This window comes from Equus caballus, chromosome 29 (assembly GCF_041296265.1).
Source record: "Equus caballus isolate H_3958 breed thoroughbred chromosome 29, TB-T2T, whole genome shotgun sequence".
NCBI lineage: Eukaryota > Metazoa > Chordata > Mammalia > Perissodactyla > Equidae > Equus > Equus caballus.
The window spans coordinates 27,934,545-27,956,149 of NC_091712.1; the positions used below are offsets into that span (position 1 = coordinate 27,934,545).

The 21,605-nt window shown below is 37.6% G+C and overlaps 1 protein-coding gene across 1 annotated transcript in view; it reads right to left on the reverse strand.

The window, feature by feature from the left end:
• The window catches only part of MALRD1 (MAM and LDL receptor class A domain containing 1), a 653,802-nt gene that overhangs the window by 535,728 nt on the left and 96,469 nt on the right, over positions 1–21,605 (reverse strand). Inside the window, exons 13-15 of the mRNA XM_023631939.2 lie at positions 11,442–11,615; positions 3,238–3,358; positions 1,158–1,298 (exon numbers count right to left, since the gene is read on the reverse strand). Coding sequence (XP_023487707.2) covers positions 1,158–1,298; positions 3,238–3,358; positions 11,442–11,615 — 436 coding nt within the window. The remainder of the gene's footprint in view (positions 1–1,157; positions 1,299–3,237; positions 3,359–11,441; positions 11,616–21,605) is intronic.

Consider the following 21,605-nt stretch of genomic DNA (forward strand, 5'->3'; position numbering starts at 1 on the left):
ATAAATGTACAGAGTAAAAATTAGTATACAACAGACTGAGTTCCAAAAACAATAAATTCTTGCTGAGACATTATCTGCCTTCTATAGAATACATTCTCTAACTCACAGTCACAATAAGCAATTTGTGTGCACCTCTACTCTAGTTATAACTATCAAATCTCCATATCTCTCACCTAACAGACTAAGTTTCTTGAGGGAAATGACCACACTTTATTCTTCACTGAATGTATTGGTATAGACACTCAATAAAGGTTTTTTGTGAGTCACACCATGGCCACCGTGCCAATGTATCAGAATTCAACAATGTCCCTGATTTTTCTCATCATTCTGATGTGTTTTCTGCATGGATTGCTGGAAGAGTCTCTCCCACTCTGTGCTCCACCACACCTCATGAATATGTCCATGCCGCACCATTGTCTTGACTGAAAACTACCTTGGGTTTCATTTCAGGTACGGGTAGTCAATAAAATGTGAAACTCCCGTAATCTTCCCTTTTGCCTGTCTTCATTGTCTTCAATAGCACTTATATAAATACTTTTATAAAAGCTGATCCACCAACACCCTCCTTCTTTTCTTTCTTTATTAATTTTCCAGGGATGCTAGGATAACTTGAGAGTCATACAAGTATAATGCAGAAAGAATGGATGCACTACCTTGGAGAAACTCAAAGGAAATTCTCACAGATTTAAAAATATAAAGAACTAACCATGATCTATAGTTTTATGACAAAATTATTTGTAGGTGCACTATAGCTTGAAAGAACCTTCTTAAGCATTATACAACCCTCTGCCATTAATTGTACTGGAATGGCAAGTGTTTAGAATAACAGCAAGCATTTTCATGATCTCAAAAAGAATTTAACAAAGGAATGTTTCTAATACGTTCTCCTTCTTGTCTTTTGAGTTCTGTCATGCATTTATTTCAGATTTTATATGCCAATACACCAAAACTGAAAGTTAAAGAGATGTCGTCATTCATTGCTACTGTTTTAAAGCTGATCTGGTTTGCTTTCGTCTGCAAGTCATTTCGGTTGTGTAGAGGTCTCAGTTCTGACTGTCTTCATTAAACAACACTCACTTGAGTAGTAAGCACGTTGCACTCAGAGAGTAAACGTGTACACATAAATCTCAGCCCAGGGAGTCAGTACTTTCACTCACCACAATTGGCTTCCTCCGCTCCCCTTGGGCAGTCAGACGTAAGATCATAGAACTTGCTGGATGAAGAATAGTCTGCATCCTCAAGGGGCACAAATCCAGCTTCGAAATTAGGAGGTGGAGAGGATATAACATCTTCTTGTCCTTCAACAAATAAAGGAAACGCATAATTGTCTAGGAATACTAGTTTTTAAACATGCCAAAGATGACGAAGCTGGATAAAAGGCCAAATCAGAGCACAATTAGCTCTTTTCAATTAGCCTATGGTGCTCCAAATGTAAACACAAAGCTAATGCGTTCAGGATTGCTGTGAAGAGGCTTTAATTCACAGGGGCTCAGCAACTCTCTGGCCATTCGGTCCTACGAATATAATATAATTCACCATCCGTAGGAAAAGGCACATTTTTTTAACTCTCCTTGCAGTCCTGTCCCTAAATTTCTGCCAGGTGGTAATACTGAATTCCATAAAGGACATCCTGTAAATGCCTATTGCACAAGTTTGCAAAAACAGTTAAGAATTTTTTTTTTCTTTGTGTAAAAGCTTTGGCCTTCAGGAATAATTTATAAAATTTTGGCCTAATTGGAATTATGCTCTAACCAACTGAGCTGGTGTTCAGATTGAAGCACATATAAATGAGTTTTGAGTGAATTTATGAAAAGAATTCTCTGTAAGTGAGATCAAGTACTCTCAGACACTTCTGCTGAGGTTAATTTTAGTGATAATTTAAAATCTTTAACCAGACTTTTGCCTCCCATTACATTCTCTTCAGCGTCAACTTTAATGCCTTCCCACTATTCCAATTCTGGTGATGCGGTATTTGATTAGGAGAAGGAAAATGTTTAATCAAATAACAGAAATAAGGTAATGCTCGTTAACCCTCCAAAATTCATTCATCATCAAATATGCTACACTACATTCTTCACAGTCTGTCAGAACCACACACATACACAGCTTATAAAGACGCACGACTTAAACTTCTCATAAACTCAGGACGCAGATTCTGAATAATGTAAATACATATTAACACAATATAAAGTTAGCACATAGAATTATGCAACCTCACCAATGAAAGATGTCTTTAATAAAGGACCTGTAATGAAAAGTCCTTTAACTCAAGTCTCAATCCAGAATTGTTTCTCCTATATCATCCTTGATTAGTGTATTTAACTCCTGCAAGAATGCAACTTTTCCTCTAACAAAAATATGCTGTTTAAAGAAATATAACTTCAGAATACGTGATGTGCCTGATTTCCACATGCAAATAACTTTCATGTATAGAGATTAAGAAAAATGAAATGTGACAGTTTCAGGTAACATTTTTAATATTGTCTATTTATTAATTGAGATCTATGGGTAGGAGTTGTCACAGAAAAACACCAATTACTGTTCGAATGACAAAGCAACTGCATGCACAGTGTAGACAGCTCCAATGCAATCTCTGAACCTAAGTAATGGTTAAATTTTCAAAAATGCCTGTTCAACTATTTGGGATCCATTTTTATGACAATCTTCCTGTCCCTTAACTGAAATTCTCTACAAAATATGTAGTCAAAGAATTAGCCAAACTGCATCTGTTTCTTGAAAATATTATGTTGTGAACTTAAACACAGAATTTTAGGTTCAAGTTTGAAATTTTTGGCTGTCCTTAGTCATTTTACTAAACACGATAATTTTTCTTTGAACTCCTCAGTGATTCTGAAACTTGAATGTCATTACATATTCATTTGAAGTGCCCAGGAAAATTAAAATAGAATTGAATTTTTATATAAATGTTTTTAAAACATGCAAAATAATTAAAATTCATAATTTTTATAATTAAAAAATTTGTATGTGACAGTTTTAACCACAAGCATAGAATATTATTGGAAGACAGCCTAAGGCCTAGACTGTGAGATATCATATTTCTACCTTTTTAACAAAATAGTTTTAGTTTTCAAGGACATGTGATATAATCCCACATCCTAGTATTAGGTTTTAGTCAGTTATATTATTGAAGGATTCTAATATATTTTATATTTTGATATATAGGAGAAATAATTATTTCAATACTCAAAATTATAATAACCACAAGAAAAAACTTACCTTTGTTTTGTACGCTGGTACCTGGAAGTGACTTATGCGAAATTTCACATTCTTGGGATATACTGATGTCATCTAGAGCGACGGTAGCATTTGATGATAAAACAGTAGCTTCTAAAATTAACTATAATTACAGAAAGATAAAATATTAAAAAAAAACACATAAAAGTGTTGAAATAACTTTCTAGACCCAAGATGGAGCCTCCTCTGCCCCAGGTGTTATGTCAGCACACCAAAACTCAGATGATTTTTGTGTCCCTGTAAATGCTCCACTTGACCAGAAACGCTGTATATTCAGTCAGCTAAACCCCAAACACCAAGCCAACTCCAGGCTCTTTACTATTTATTTTTGTTCCTTCTCACCCCAAACAAGTCTGTCTATGTGGCCTCAGTCAATCAGATCTTTTCTATTTTTCCCTTCCTTCTTCTTTATTCTCTATGTTTTAAGCTTTCTGTCTTCTGCCCCATTTTACATTTCTCGAAATGGAGAAATGGAGACTGTCCATTTCGTGAAGTGTTAAGCAAGGTTTGTTTGTATCACCAAAATTGTCTTCTTTAATCATTTTTTAAGAAAAACAAATGACTTACATTATTTCTTTGTGTAGAGAAGCTCATTTGCATTTGTCCCACCTTCCAATCTAATTTTAGAAAATTGTTTTGACCAGAACATTCACGTTATAAATGTATAAAGTCATAACTGCTTTGACAGCATCTGCTGTAACCTTAATATCTTAGGTAACCTTGTTTCAATTAAAAGTTGTAACATTCATCATTACTGAAGGGCTGCCTTCCCATTGGAGCCATTAAGAGTTATATGCATTTAAAATGAGCTCTTTGGGGTAATCAACTGTGTACTTTACAACTCAATTTAATTGAGATATGAATTCATTTGTAATGGGTCTGCTGGAGGCAATGATTCATTTCCATATCAGAATATTTAAATACTTGTATATATACAATGTATACATATACGGAAACCTACTTAGTGAGGTAAAGCGTACAATCAATAACCACATACGCTGGTTAATAATACTCATATGCTAAAGCACTTGGAAGTATCTAAGTTTAATTTATTTTAACACTCTGAGTAATGATGGATATAATTTTTCTCTTTTGTTAATCGCTCACCTTATTACGCTGCTACTCCACCATCTTAAAAAAAAAAATCAAGAAAGAAATTACGTCTGGAGTCTTAAGGATGCATAGCAGGGCCAGCAGCCCAGCACAGAGTTAGCAGGTGCATTTCCATCTTATCAGGGAGGATCTCTGATCTCAAAGATCTTACAACTTACTCAGTATGATACATTAAGAACTAAACTACACCTTAAGTGCTATACAAGAGATATGTATAAGATACTAAGAGAATCAAAAGAAAGTACTTTATTTCTGCCAAGAATATGAGACAGAATTCGAAAAAAGACTTAGTAAAGAGGTAATATTAAGCCTCAGTTATAATTGCAGGCTAGGATTTTGTTACTTTGAGAAACTGGTAACATAACAAGCAAGAGCAAGGAGATGTGAAAGTGTGGGGTATATTTCGAAAACTCTGGGTGTCACAGGATGATGGGTTCAAGACACACTACCCCAAAATATGGCACCTTGGCATACTGAATATTTTAAGCTAAAGGAACCTGAGAAATGGCACATGCAGGATGGACATGCCCTTCCCTTAAGGCAGATCATAAAATCCTCATGTGAGAGCTGCCGTCCTTATACCCAGAGGTATCCTTATCTGCAAAGACAAAAGGATACAGAAGAATCTAGACAGGATTCTTGCTAAGTTTCCTCCAGTTTACTACACTAGCTCACATTCTTTCCCCTATCATATCTTTCCATGACTGTCCACTGATCACCAAACCTAGCAAAAAGACACTCATGTTTAACTGTTTTGGGGGGTCCTCACTTCCTTTTGCAGGCTCCCATGCCAGGGGGAGTTTGTTTAAAACTTAAACAATTTTATACTCTTTTCTCATCTTAATCTGCTTTGTCAGTTTAATTTTCAGACCCAGCCAGGGACCCAAAGAGGATCAAGGAAAACTTTTTTCTCCCCTACATAGGAGCATAGAATTTAAGATTTTATAAGATTATCAAGGTAATTTGAGAATTTAAATTTCAAATTATGTGTAGATGTCTTTCCCCTCCAAAGCTCTTTTTCAGGATCATGCTGATTATTGTTTTATTCAACTATATTATATTACGCCCTAAAAGAGCAAAATCATTTATTATTTTTGCTACGGGAACCACAGCAACTTGTAAATATTGTTTACAATCAAGTGATTACTTTTCACATCTGCAAACCCAAGGGAAGGTTTTCCAGAGAAATGCTCAACCAGCATATTTAGATTTTGGTTCTTTGATATTTTGTTTTAAAAAATAACAGAATGAATAAATATGAATCTAAGAAGAAATGTAGAAAGTAGGAAAAGAAGAAGTAAAGAAAAAATGGAATATAGTAATGTTTTAAAAGTTTTTATGAAGTTAATGATAGGTTACAAACTTGTGAAATTTCAGTTGTACATTATTGTTTGTAGGTGCACCACTTCACCCTTTGTGCCCACCCCCAACCCCCCCTTTCCCCTGGTAGCCACTAATCTGTTCTCTTTGTCTACATGTTTAACTTCCACATGTGAGTGGAGTCATACAGAGATTGTCTTTCTCTATCTGGTTTATTTCACTTAACATAATACCCTCAAGGTGCATCCATGTTGTTGTGAATGGGACGATTTTATTCTTTTTTATGGCTGAGTAGTTGGAATATAGTAACTTTTAAAGAATGATGATGGTATTAATAAGATCAACAGCTAACTTTCATTTAGTGCTTACTACATACAAGAGACATTCACTGGTTTTAACTCTGTGAAGGTGGTGCTATTTTCATCCTTATGTTAAGCAAAGGAAACAGAAGCTTAGAGAGTTGAAGTAAATTGGTTGAAGGTCACATATTGAGTAAGAAAAATATGTAACTTGAGCCATTAACAATTATGCTCTACTGTATCAACTATAACGAAATAGATAACTAATCTTTAGCAGATAGATGCTGCAGAACAGAGCTACCTGGCAAAGCAGGATTTAACGAGGCCCTGGATTAAGAAGGCTGAGGACACAGCAACTTTACAGAGACTAGACCAGCTTTTACTTTTGTATTATAAATCTTACCCTTCACTGAATCTTCAAATAATGTCAGGAAATTGTTATCGATTTATATCATTAACTCTGATCATGGTATCAATCATGGCGGGAAATTTCACATAAGGGTCATTTTAAAATGAAATCTAGAATATGACACCATTATGTTTTAATACGAAACTCAAAGAAAGCAGATCAATTGGAAATCAATGAAGAGTACTCAGAAAAAGTGTCACTTCTAGATATGAAAACTCAGAACAGAAGTTAGGAAAAAAGAAAGTATAAATTAAATAAATAAATTTGTGTAAAAAACCGAACATATAAAACAAGCGGGCCAAGTTAAAACAGATTATGAAGAATACTATTAACTACTTGCCTTACAGTCTCCCAATAAAAGCTGCACAGGAAATGTAGGGAGCATCGAAATGTGGTAATTTGCTGTTCTTACAGAAAAAACAGTAAGCCGCATCCTTTTCCACCAGGAAGAATGAAATCCCTCCCCAATTAGGTGTGCCTATTTCCTTATGAACTCAACGCAATTGGCACTCCTGTGATGTCCACAGGAGACATCAAAAGGGTCACACTGAAGCAGGATTTCATGGGGGCAAGGGAGCACTGAGGTCATACAATCTGATGCCTTCTTCCTTCCCAATTCTGGACTGAACTGGATTACACTATACAAACATGGCTCAGAGTTTAGTCACATTGAACTGATGGCCAGGCAATGGCTAAGGTCACTCTTAAATGTTTCAGTCCGCTAAATTTAATGTGCCAAAGAAGACTGTTTTCAAGAAGATAAACTTTATATATTTGAATATTTAAAAGCTGGATTGGCTGCTTGTAGGTATAACATCTTTTCCATTGATTGTTGATAAAAGCATGAAGTACAACCGCACCTAGCTAGAATCCTCATGAATATTTCCATACTTTTGAAAATACACTTAGAGAAATCAGGTTAAAATCAAGATTATATAAGCATTTTTTTTTCCTGCAGAGGACAAGAAATGGAAAAGAAAGGGGTACAAAGAAGACAAAAGCTACATCTTTATGGGCAAACAGATTAACATTATAAGCAAACAAAATGTTAACAGTTAATTCTGGGGTGTGAGTACACGGGTATTTGCCTCTCTCTGTATTTTCTACTTGTTTGAAATATTTAATAATATTCTGAGTAATATTAATGTGTTAACTAATACTGTTTGTATATATCTGTGTGTGACTGTGTGTATTTATGCATCTTGTGTGTGTGTATTAAAAACCTGAACTAATTCACACCAGAACGTTAACACGGGCCCACAATTTCTTATCTAGAGTCTTTGGGTCCAGCTGGGTTTTGAAATGTGAATAGTTCAGAGTTGAGAGTGTTACTCTAACACACATTGTGTATATTACGTGATACCCTCAGGGAGAAGAGGGCAGCACTCTATAATCAAGCCCGTCACTAAATGAACTGCCTAACGACTTTACACTGGTTCAGGCCAGGTTCAATTCTGCCGTGAAATTCATTTTTCAAAAGCTTATTGCATTCCAAATCTTAATTTTCCAAATTGGTGATTAGAGATTGTGGACCTGTAATAAATAGCCTTTTTAATGGTGGAATTTGAGAGACTATTTCTTATTTTTCTTTTTATTCACCTGTGGTTTCTTAAACAAACCTGTGCTACAGCCAAGTAACAGGATTGAATAAGAAGGAACAGAGGCACAGACTAAAACTCTTACCTTCGCAGGAGTGAATTAAACACGGCTGCAGCCTAGCAAGAACCCAGAACCAGGGGCCGGCACTGGGACAGTGGTTAAGCTCGGCGTGCTCCACTTTGGTAGCCTGGGTTCATGTGTTTGGATCCCAGGCACAGACCTACACCACTCATCAGTCATGCTGTGGCAGCAACTCACATACAAAATAGAGGAAGATTGGCCCAGATGTGAGTTCAGGGCTAATCTTCCTCAAGCAAAACCAAAAAAAAAAGGGGAAGATTGGCAACAGATGTTAGCTTAGGGCAAATCTTCCTCAGCAAAAAAAATTTTAAAAAATTAAAAATTAAAGTGAAAAAAAAAGAACCCAGGACCATTCACTCCCCTCAAAGGACATCATGATTAAGCTGAGGGTGACTGGTGCTGCCTGGGAACCGTCAACTGGGGAGACAGAAAAGCCAACACATGGCACTGAGCCCCCACAGAAGGGAGTGAAGAAAGAGAGGAGAGCAGCAGAGCAGGGCTGCTTTAGAAAAATCACAAATCTGCAGCTGCCAAATTATGACATCCTCTCAAATCATTGGTCAATCTACAAACTAGTTCACACACCACAGATAATAAACAGTAGTCTCAGTTTTCACTGCAAAGCAAAACAAAAACTAAAACCCCAAAGGAAGAAATATTAAAGAGAAAAATCTACACTGTGCTGAATGTCTTCAATAATAGTGACAGGTTAATGAGTGCCTCCAGGCCGAAAAAGGAATGGCATGCGTTTTAATTCATAATATTTCTCAAACAGCTACAATTCTAACAAAACATGTTCTGGTTTTTTTGTTTTGTTTTGTTCTTTCTTAAGACTTTTAGAGCAGTTTCAGTTTTGCTGCAAAATTGAGGGGAAGATACAGAGTGTCTCCATATACCTCCAGCGCCCACACATCCACAGCCTCCCCATCATCAATATGGCCCACCAGAGTAGGACAGTTGTTACAATTGATAAACCTACAGTGACACATCTTAATCATCCAAAGTCTATAGTTTACATTAAAGGTCAATCTTGGTGTCGTACGCTTGATGGGTTTGAACAAATGAATAATGACATGTATCCACCATCAGATCATCACACAGAGTATTTTCGCTGTCCTAAAAATCCTCTGTACTCCACCGATTCGTCCCTCCGCTCCCCATTTCCCTCACCCCCCCAACCACTGATCCTTTTACTGTCTCCATAGTTTTCCCTTTTCCAGAATATCATACAATTGGAATCATGTATTATGGAGCCTTTTCACATTGGCTTCTTTCATTCAGTAATATACATTTAAGTTTCCTCCATGGCTTTTCAAGGCTTGATAGCTCATTTGTCTTTAGTGCTGAATAATATTCCATTGTCTGGACATACTACAGTTCACTTATCCATTCACCAACTAAGGACATCTTGGTTTCTTCCAAGTTTTGGCAAATATGAATGAAGGTGTTACGTGCAGGTGGTCATGTGCAGGTTTTTGTATGGACAAGGACATTCTGTTTTCTTCCCAATATGTCATTTAACAATAGACTCTGAGAGATACTAATAAGCTACAGTCTAACTAAAAGTAAACCTAAAGAAAAGAATTTTATACAGACTATAAATACTTGAGGCAAGGGATCAAATTATTCTGATTTTGTTTGCCCTGTCACACGTAATAGAGATTGACACTAAAATGATTCCATGACTGGTCTTTATGTCAAATGTTTTCCAGCTGTTAAGAGCTACTAGATTCATGATGCTTTTGTCCACTGGGTTTGGGGGTGGAAGCATAAATACGATCCTCGAGAATCAGGGGAGTTTAGAGACCTTCAGTGAGAGAAGAAACCGCTAATCATTGAGCCCAGAGTTCTGGTCAAGATGAGACTTTCTTTCAAAATAATGGACACTAATATTTATTCAGTGTCTACTATTCCCAAACAATATCCAAGTAATAACCACAATAACAATAACAGTTAACTTTTGCGTGTTTACTTCTTGCCATATTATCTTCCATGTGCTTTACATGTATAAACCACTTAGTCCTCATATTTCTACAAAGTAGGTAATACTAATAGGAGTCGATGCTTATTCCCTATTCCTCCTGCTTCCACCTGTAGGAACTTTCTGGAAGTAACACTGCTGTTACTGACCTCTTACTCTTTGCCATGAGAGAAGGATGATTTAATTGATTGGTGATGTTGGAAGAATAAGCTGGTCATGCTTAATTCACTCTCTTCTTCTCTTATTCAATGGCCCCCACCCTGCTTTGGGGAACTAGCCTGTCTTCAGGAGGTATGCATTCCGATGTTATCTCTGGTTAACGGTAAAAGTTTTCCCCAAAGTGTGAGTCCTGTATTCTCTAGCAGAGTTAGTTGTTCTCTGAGTGAATCTGTTTGTCCTGGTGAAGTATTATTTTAAATATATGGCTGCAGATTCTAAAGGAATCTCCTCCAAAATATTTTGCTCTCTATCTGTTGACTTCTATATTTATCTCAGTTGGTTCATAAATGAGTACTAGATGAGGTGTGTTATTTATCAGGGGCTCCTAACACCCCAACAACAATCCTCTTCCCTCCTCATTTACAGAGGAAGAAACAGGCATGGAAGGATTAAGTAACTTGCCTATGATTGTACACTTGGGCTTGAACCTCAGACTCCAGAGACCATGTTCATAGTTACCATTTTAGCTAAATTCTCTCTAATACTCAGATTTCCCTCAAGTATTCCTTTTACTTTCACTGCGGTTTTCACAGGCTGGGGAATACAAAGCTCAAAGACGTAATTTGCAGTCACTCAGCAACCCATGAGCTGAGCAGAGATGGGAACTTAGACCATCTGACTCCAAAGGCAGTGTTTTTCCACTATATTCCACCATCGAAATCTAGTTTCTAAAATAGCCCTTTTAAACATCCTCCAGAAGGGAGTCATGCCCAGGAGGGTGGAAGTTGGGGCATCCATTTGATAAGCTACAGTTGCCTTCTTTTATTATTAACCAAGAAAATGACATAAAAGGTTGATAAAATCCTCAATATTAATGGCAGCTGAAGATGAGGAAATAGGATTAAAATATGAGTGCAGCCCAAGTCAGATTTTTTTCACTACCTCACGCAATCCACCTCTTCACTTAAAAAAGCAAATATTTCCTGTTAAATTACTCTTCTCTCTGCTATCCTACTCAATTCTTATCTCCACTTTTGCTATACTTTCACAAATAAGTCTTGAGCACATAGTCAAGATAACCTCTTTACTCATCCCCAGTTGTGAATGTGCTTGCTTTATTAATATCAGATAAACTTATGGGATATATACATTACATTGCTGTCTGAAAAGATTAGCATTAAATAAACATCTTCTGCTGAGTTGTATTAATTTCTTATATGCTTACCTGAAAAGGCAGAGTAGATTCCCCAGCCTTCGCACAGAGGTCGATTTTTGCTTGTCTCCACTGAGATTCCGAGATTCCAATTAGATCACCTTGCTTTTGCAAATTCCCATCCAGTGATGTTCTTGTAAAAACCGAGAGATGTGAATGCTGAGACAAATGATACCAAAACCGCACCTGGTGGGGAAAGTTTTTGAATAGCATCAATATTCCATTTACCTGTCTCCAGTAGCTGTTCTATAATTAAAAATATCCCCAACTACTTTGGCGTTAAATATAATCCTCTCCATTCTCCTTTCCTCCGAATATGCAAGCCCAGAAAATGCAAAGTACATTCTTTGCCAGCCTTTGTATCTCCACTTAAAAACCCTTAAGGCAGCTGTGCTCACTGGTCTTCCTAACACCTGCCATAGAGATGACTAAAGCAATGGGACACTAGCATACTACCAAGAAAAGTCTGAGGACACTTATACGTCCATACCATCATGGGCAGTACCACTCTGCTGCCATGGAAGTTTCTCAGCTTCTCTCTTGCTTCTTATAAATCCGGGGCGGACACACATTCTGACTCAAAGTTACAAAATCAGGTTTTGTTATACATTCTCCTTGACACCCCAAGATCAAACCAAGAAACAGTTTTCTTGAAAAATTGTTCTTGGGTAAAAGAGAATTGCATGAATACTTTTCGTTAGTTCCTTCCTATTGTGTTGTTATCAAAGAACGTGGGAGCTCTTATGATACTGTTAATAGTTTAATCCAAGTGAGAAACATTCTTTTTGAGGCTAGGGTGCCTTGATTATCTCACCTCCTACTCTCTATCAATGAGAACATAATCTAAAGGTTTGACAGGTTAACTAGGTAATGAAGAAAATATACAGAGAGGATTATTTTAAGGGCTGATAGCAGTAGCTATAACATGGAATTCAGGACTGTCATTTCTTCAGCCAATATTTACTGAGCATTTACTAAGTACCAGGCACTGTGTGAGACAAAAATTAATTTGTGAAATGGTTGGATGATTCCCTCTACAAAATATGTCAACAGAAACTCCATAAAAAACAATTAAGACACACAGCAATCAATTTTTTTTCCTTCTCATTATGACATAGAGAGTTTTGAGGCTGCATGTTTCAAAGAAAAAGACAACATTCAGAGATGAGGCCCCTCAGAAATGAAATCCTTCTCTTTGGATTCAAAGTGACTCCTTTGCAGTTTCACTATATTTTACATTCTTGGTTTTTTCCTTCATCATTGTGCTTTTATTCTGTTACACGATCAGATATTAGTGCATATATAGACACCCATTTATTTCACTGCTGGTACTAATTTCAGTGGAGATGAAAGTTGACACAACTTTTTTTTAATTATTCAGTTTAAAACATCAAGCATTCTCGGTTCCAACGTGGTACACATTTTTTCTCAATGTCTACTTAATTGCCACCACCCAATCAAAAAAATTCTTTCTGGTTGTCCGTTTCATTTTAGATTTCACTACCATACTCACCTAAACTCAGACCTTGACAGGTAAGCGAGAAATGTAAAATTATATGGAAGTGTTTAATTAAATTCTGCGAAAAGGGAGGATGTATGTTCCTCATCTACAATTAAATTTTAGATCCCTGCTGTAGTTTCAGCAAATTCCAAGCTCGTAAATATGCAAAACAGAGCTGTAAACCTAGTTGTACAAGAAATATGCATGCCCCGTCAGAAACTTAAGCTGTCGAACTGTCACTCCATACATCACCAGTGCAAAGTCATTTTAATAGTGTATTAAGAGTAAATACCAATGGGATCCATCTTCAATAGCATAAGAGCTTAGAACTTATATTTAATTTACTATTTTAACAGAATTGGCATTGTAGACACTTAAGGAGAGTTCTTTAGTTTATTATAGAAGAGGAAACTTTTCATAGTCCTTTCAAGTTTCATATTGGTAAGGGTAAAATCAATTAACATTATAATTTATTAATGCTCCTTAATATTAATACAGCTGTGACTTCAGATAGGCACTCGTCAAGTGTGCAACCTCTGTGACTCTCAATCTTATATACACTAGTAGTAAAACACTAAGTCATAAACTCAAAATCATGTTACATGTTGTGAATTCCTCACAGACCCTATTATGGAGATTTGTATTTAGTAGGTATTCAGTTAATAGGTATTGAAAACATAAGGAAAGAATAAGTGAGATTATTAGCATCAGTGCTTAAGCAAACGTCTATAAACTTTCACACAGAGAGAGTAAGAGAGAGAACCTGCTCTGTGTCAGCAAACACACAAGGGATTGGGTGTCCTTAGGGATCTCAGAGTTTTATGGGGAAAAGTGAAAGGAAAAGGAACAATTAAGTATAAAGTGGAAAATGACAAAGGTATAAAAATAGTGTGGCTATTTACATGCAAATTGATTAAAATCAAACAAAAGGAAAAATTCAGTTTCTCAGTTATACTCATCACATTTTCAGCGCTCATTAGTTATATGTGGAGCTGACGTCAGCATCATGGTGGAGTGAGTTGTTCCTTTTGTTTCTCCTGTCTAAGTTACAACCAGTAGGACATCCATGGACTGACAAAGGATTATCTACCAGCATACCAGAACGCCTGAAAGATTTATACATCTATACATCTGAAGGTGGGCTGACTAGACCTCGTGGAGGCAGTGGAACCAGGGCAGCAGTGGTGGCAGCTGTAAACCCACACATCTCTGGAGAGCTAAAGTTCAACGAGGGAGCCAAGAACATACAATGGAGAAAGGAAAGTCTCTTCAATAAATTGTGTTGGGAAAACTGGACAGCCACATGCAGAAGAATGCAAGTAGACCATTATGCTACACTACACACAAAAATTAACTCAAAATTGATTAAAGACTTGAATGTAAGACCTGAACCCATAAACTTCCTAGAAGAAGACATAGGCAGCATGTTCTTTGACTTTGGTCTTAGCATTTTTCTGAATATGTCTCCTCAAGCAAGGGAAACACAAGACAAAATAAACAAATGGCACTATATCAAACTAAAAAGCTTCTGCATGGCAAAGGAAACCATCAACCAAATGAAAAAAAACACCCGCCAATTGGGAGAAGATATTTGCAAATCATATATCCAATAAGGGGTTGATATCTAAAATATACAAAGAGCTCATACAACTCAACAACAGAAAAACAAACAACCCAATTAAAAGATGGGCAGAAGATCTGAACAGACGTTTTTCCAAAGAAGATATACAGATCACCAACAGGCACATGAAATGATGTTCAACATCACCAATTATTAGGTAATTGCAAATCAAAACTACAGTGAGATATTATCTCATGCCTGTCAGAATGGCTATTGAAAAGACAAGAAATAAGTGTTGAAGAGGATATGGAGAAAAGGACACCCTTGTGCACTGCTGGTGGGAATGTAAATTGCTGTGGCCACTATGGAAAACAGTATGGAGATGCCTCAAAAAATTAAAAATACCACAACTAGAAGGACATGCAACTAAAATATACAACTGTGTGTGTGTGAGGGGGGGGGGGTGGGGGGGGTTGGGGAAGATAAAGCAGAAAAAAAAAAAAGATTGGCAACAGTTGCTAGGCCAGGTGCCAATCTTTAAAAAAAAAAAATTAAAAATAGAACTAACATATGATCCAGCTATTCAACTTCTGAGTATTTATCCAAAGAACATTAAAATGCTAATTTGAAAAGATATATGCACCCCTATGTTCACTGCAGCATTATTTACAATAGCCAAGACATGGAAGCAACCCAAGTGCTCATCAATGGATGAATGGATAAAGAAGATGTGGTATATGTACAGAATAGAATACTACTCAGCCATAAAAAAGATGAAATCTTGCATTTGAGACAATGTGGATGTGCTTTGAGGGTACTGTGCTAAGCAAAATAAGTCAGACAGAGAAAGACAATTACCATATGATTTTACTCCTATGTGGAAGATACACAAACAGACATGCGGATACAGAGAAAAAAATTAGTGTATCCAATTTCCCTAGAGGGTAACAGGATTGGATCAGGGATAGGGCAAAAAGGATAAAGTGGCATATGTGTACGGTGACAAATGGCAACTAGACTTTTGGTGGTGAACATGATGTAGTCTATACAGAAGTTGAAATATAGTGAGGCACACCTGAAATTTATATAATGTTATAAACCAGTGTTAACTCAGTAAAAAAAATTTTTTTTAACTATATTATATAAGTAGTTGCTAATAAAATGGACATATTAGGGGAAAATTTCCATCATTACAGAAAATTCTATTAAACAGAATTGAAAAACTTGTATGTTAAGATTATACAATCAGTTAAAACTTATTTACTAATTATTTGAAAGGAAATAATTGTCTTGATTCATGCCCGCTTCATTAAAAAGCAGTTAAATAAAATGATATTAAAAGCTTAGTTTTATTTCTCTTAGGTTTTCACTATGGCATGTTTTATATATAGTGTGACTATGCAAGACCCTGAATCATTGTATTCAAGAGAATTTCATGTGGTTATAAAAGCTTCCAATGAAGCAGTTCCTTTAATTGCAAATTGCAGAGGAAAAAAGCCCAAATTATTTTATTTTTTTAAATTGTATTCTCTGAGTTCACATTACTCATATAGTTTTAAAATACCAGTCCTTCATTTTACTATAAAAGGAAAGGACATCTTATCAGGTGACTTACACTAGGAGTTACTGACTATAGGTGTGTGGGGATCTCATCAAGACAGCGGCGTAAGCAGACTCTGAACTCATCTCCTCCCAGGAACACAACCAGGTTACAACTATTTTTGGAAAAAATACCCTGGATAGAGAACCGAAAACTGGATAAAAAGAACCCCCACAACAAGGAACAGTCCTGACAAGGCGGAAGAGGTAGAAATTCCTACTGGAGAGAAAAAAAGCCACTTTTGGGAGCAGCGGAGCGTCTCAGCTGGCCAGGTGGGAGCCACCCTAAGGTACGCAGCCCTCACTGGAGGAGTGAGGTCCAGAGCCGGGGCCATACTGCTATAAGCATCCTTCACACTCAGCCCAACTGAGACGGGGTCTTACTGTCTGGCTTCACTGGCTATTAACTGCAGCGAGGACACCCCAGAAAAGCTATCAGCTGAAAGCCAAAAAGATCTGGGTCTTAAAGGGCCCATGCACAAACTCACGCATTGCAGCAACCTAAAATCACCAGAGAGAAGGGTAACAGTCCTTTGGTGAAACGAGACTCACGTAGGGGGTTCTGGGGGCATCTTGGTGAGAGGAGGGACCTCTCCAGAGACTGAGACTTTGGTGGGGGCCATTGTTCTGACCTAGTCCAGGCATGCTGACACAGACCCTGGTGGGCACCATTGAGATTCTTCCCTTGGGCTGTTAGCCCAGGGGTCTGCCACACCCACTAGAGTGCAGATTTGATCTAGTTCAGCCAGGGCAGGCAGCCTGCCCTAGGGACGAGCCCCACCCAGCAGCAAGCCCTCAGGCTACTTGTTGGCCTGCATTGACGGGGTGCCTTGATCCTCTACAGGCAGGTAAGTATGTCTGCCTCTGTGGGGCAGGGCCTCTGTGAGGACCGGATGAACTGTGGGGGACATTGGTGGAGAGGTGGGGGTCTCTGCAGTGTGGCATCAGGGTGTGCTCCAGGGGGTTGAGAGGTGTGCACAGACCAGGACTGTGTTGATGGTATGTGTGGTCCTGTGGGGGGTGAGGCTTATCAGCGGCAGAAGACCTGTGCTTCACAAATAGCCATAAAAAGGATCAGCCCCACCTTCCAAAGCCTGAAACAATTGAGCGCTCCCATGCCTAGGGCCCGCCCCACTCAGCTGCACCCCTAAGAGAAATGACAACAGCCTTGTAGGCCTGAGGCCTATCGCAACTGTAAGCTCCTGAACCTAGGAACTAGCTACACTGGGTAACAACCCAATTAAGAGGAAAACTGCAATAGGCGTGTACTGATAGACTTTGTAGCCAATGGTGCTGAGGCTCCCCAAACCGGATTTACAAACAGCTGGCCAGGGAAGGAAAGACTAGACTCCCTGGGTAACTGCAGTGGGAGCAACTCTGCCACAGCAGAAAGACACAAGTAGCCCACAAAGGGGTTACTCCTGGATCATTTGGACTGGTGATGAGAGGTAAGCACACTGCTGGGCCTCGTAAGGCATCTCATACCTAAGGCCACTTCTCCAAGATCAGGAGACATAGCCGACTCACCTAATACAGAGAAATAAGCACAGAGAAAGGGGCATAATGAGGAGACAAAGGAATACTTTCCAAGCAAGGGAACAGGACAAAACCCCAGAAAAAGGACTAAATGCAACAGAAACAAGTGACCTACTTGACAAAGAGTTCGAACAAAATAGAAGGATGCTCACAAATATTGGGAGAAGACTGGATGAACACAGTGAGCTCATCAGCAAAGAACTGGAAGATATTAAAAAAAAAACAATCAGAAATGAAGAATACAACATTGGAAATGAAAAATTCACTAGAGGGACTCAATAGCAGAGTAGAGGATGCAGAAAAACAGATCAGCGAGCTAGATGAAAGACTAGAGGAAATCACCCAAGCAGAACAGAAAAAAGAATTAGACAGAATGAGAAGAGTCTAGGGAACTCTGAGACAATATCAAGCATGCTAACATTTGGATTAGAGGTGTCCCAGAAGGAAAAGAGAGCGATAAAGGGGCAGAAATCTTATTTGAAGAAATAATAGATGAAAATTTGCCCAACCTAAGGAAGGAAACAGACATCCAAGTACAGGAAGCCCAGAGAGCTCCAAACAAGATAAGCCCAAAGAGGCCCACACCAAGACATATTATAATTATAATGTCCAAAATTAAAGACAAAGAGAGAATCCTAAAAGCAGCAAGAGAAAGGCCACAATGACATACAATGGGAAACTCATCAGGCTATCAAGGGACTTCTCAGCCGAGACCCTATATGCAAGAAAAGAATGGCATGATGTATTTAAAGTGCTAGAAGGAAAAAACCTACAGGCAAGAATACTGTATCCATCAAGGTTGTCATTCAGAATGGAAGGAGAGATAAAGAGCTTCCCAGACAAGCAAAAATGAGAGGAGTTTATCACTAAGAAACCAGTTCTACAAGAAATGCTGAAGGGACTTATTTAAGTGGGAAAGTGATGACCACAAATAGAGATAAAAAAATATATATATCAAAAAACCAAAAGAAAAAAAACAGGCAATAAAATCACTCGTAAAGGTAAAAATATAGGAAAGGTTGCAGGATCAACTACCTGTGAAGCTAATAAGAAGGTTAAAAGACAAATGTACTAAAATCACCTATTTCACTGATAGGAGGGTAATGGATAGACACACACTAAACAAGAGACTACATATGATTACTGAGTATAGGTGAATAACCAGGCTGGAGAGCATGAGGACCTCAGCCCTACCACTCGCGCTTTGGTTTCTACAGGGCCCTTTGACCATCCCTGGGAGAGTGGCCAGTCTAGGAGTACTTAGGCTTTTTGATACTTTATACTCTGATGGACATAGGACATTATTTAGAAGTCTAAAATGATTTCTTCCTTATTTCTCTCTTTTCCGTTTTCATTTGATTTTGATCTGTCTTCAACTGAAACTCTACTCTTGAAATTTTCTGCTTCTTTCCTCAACTTTCCTATGGTCTTTGTTTTGATTGCTTCCCTTTCCAAGAGCTCCTTGGTCAGATCTTCATGTCTTTTCTCAGTTGTATTGCAAACCCCCTGCTACCTCTGCCTTCTCTGCTTCAAGTCGGACCCTGTCTGGTATTTGCTACACCTGTTATCTCTTCAAAATTTAGAATAAGAAGATCTAGAATAATAAAAATAGTAAAAAAAAAAAAAAAAGGGGGGGGGGAAGAAAAGGAAACAAGTTAAGATATCTGTAGTTCCTCAAAATTCAGCTGGGAATAAGTCCATTTGGGGAGAGGGATCATTCTACACACACTCACCCCTCATCACTACCATAGTGAATTTCATGACTCTTAGTCATAACTATATTTTTGCCTGAGTATTCTTTATCTGAACAAGCTTAAGTAGAAGTTTGGAATCTTCAACAAAATATAATCCGTTTTCCTCATTTAAGTGATTAATCTCCATGTGATCTGACCCCACACAATTGGAGAGAGTACCTGCTTACCTTTCCCCCATCTAGAATCCATCACGTACTCTAACATCTATTCTTGGATTAAATAAAACAATCAGAAAACAAAGCTTGATTGCACCATTCCAAGCCCCAGTCCATGATCACTTTTTTTCTAAATTTCTCTTTTTTATTCTTTTTACTGAGGTAACATTGGTTTATAACATAGCATAGGTTTCAGGTGTACAATACTGTAATTTGACATCAGTATACACTTTCATCACTCCATCGGGGGAACATTATAAGACATGGCCTTTTGAAAATTGTTAAGAGTTGTTGTATGTAGGTTGTTATTGTTGTGCCGTACTCCCTCTTGCGGCACTTAACACTGAATTGGTGTCAGTATCCCTCATTAAACTCTACATTGTGTTAGGGCGAGCAGGTATTTAATTCGACCCTATTGTATTTCCAGCATTGAGGCTATGATCAGCAGTTGGTGAACAATACATGTGTACTGAATCAGAGAAAGAACATTTACATTGGTATCACATGTGCACTCAGGAAAGAAGACACAACTATTTTTGTTTTGTTTTTTTCTTCTTACTTCCTTCAATCTGAACCAAATAATGATTCACATGTCTCTCCATTGGCTGCTGGAAAACTTAGATTCAAATGTGTAGCCTGGGCCTAATAAGCTTTATTTTGGGGACCAACCCATCTCTCACTTCATCCATCTTTGCCCTGATATCTTCATTCACTTTTTTTAATTTATGATTTTTTTAATAAACATTAAAATAAGTACAAAACAAGTTGGGGAATTTAAAAAACTAGACAAACATATAAACTAGCATTGAAAGCAGAAGCTTCATATTATCAATTGTCCTGTATTCAATTGTCAAGTCCTAAAAGGGAGATATTATGTCTTTTGCACAGTAACTCAAATATGAGAACTCGGAAAATATTAACCCACATGAATCCACTCCATATTTGATATTTCCTAGTTAACTGAAGACAGTAACAGCATTTCAATACTAATAAGAAATAGTAGCTTCTGGTTCCCACATGTTCTGTTTGTTCTGCATCCTGATTGCTCCAAGAAAAATGCCACATTTCCACCAGTGACTGAGGGACTTCTGAAGCTTTTAACTTAAAGTCCGCATCTTGAACAATGACTAGTTGCAGGAACAGTTGTGCATGTTGGTACCACGTGTTGGCTATACATTAAGTACAAGGTAATTCATGAAAAATGACCCCAAAGGTCTGCTGTTAGCAAAGGACCTCAGAAGAAAGCCTTATATTCCTTTAAAGTCCTTTCCAAAACTATTCTCAACTGTACTAACCTGATATGATTATGTAGCTTAATAAAATCATAGATTTCATAAAATGAAGACTTTAATCATATTAAAGTGCCCAACTTTGGCTGTCTGTCTCACTTTGCCATTTTAAAATGAAGAGCATCCCCTATTCCGTGAACACAACTATTATCAATATGTTCCATTTAGGAAGATTGGCTGGATTTTCTGACTACTCGAGAAGATAAGAATTTGGTTTGTTCACTTATTCAGTAACTTTTGTGAAAGAAAGTATCACACATTACCACAGACTTACAAAAAATAATACTATATTCTTAGAATTCTCCTTTGGGAGAGAACATTAGCTCTGTGTATCTCAGGCTATAAATAACCTTCTCTAACAGTCTAATACTACTCCCTAAACTGGAAAGTATTATAAAGTAATCCATATACCCCTCCCTCTAACTCAAAGATTACAAACATTTAAGCAGATGCAGACAAAAGAGAAAATCAAATACCCCTTCCGGTCCTCTTGCCAAAAATGAAGGCAAAGCACTAAATCAGTATCTGAGGCCTTGGGAGATTGAGGCCTTAGTTCTGAGAGATAAAACATCAAGTGTCTAAACCATCCATTGCTTTCACTGAGGCCCAGCCTAAATAACTCCCCATAGCTAAGTTCCAAATTTAAGCAACAATAGAGAAAAACGTGCTCAGGTGGAAACGATCATAAATTAAAACACAATCCTGATGACCACAAATTAATGGCTACCAGCATACCATAATGAGAAATAAAGATCATCTTTAAAAAGAAAAAGAAATTATG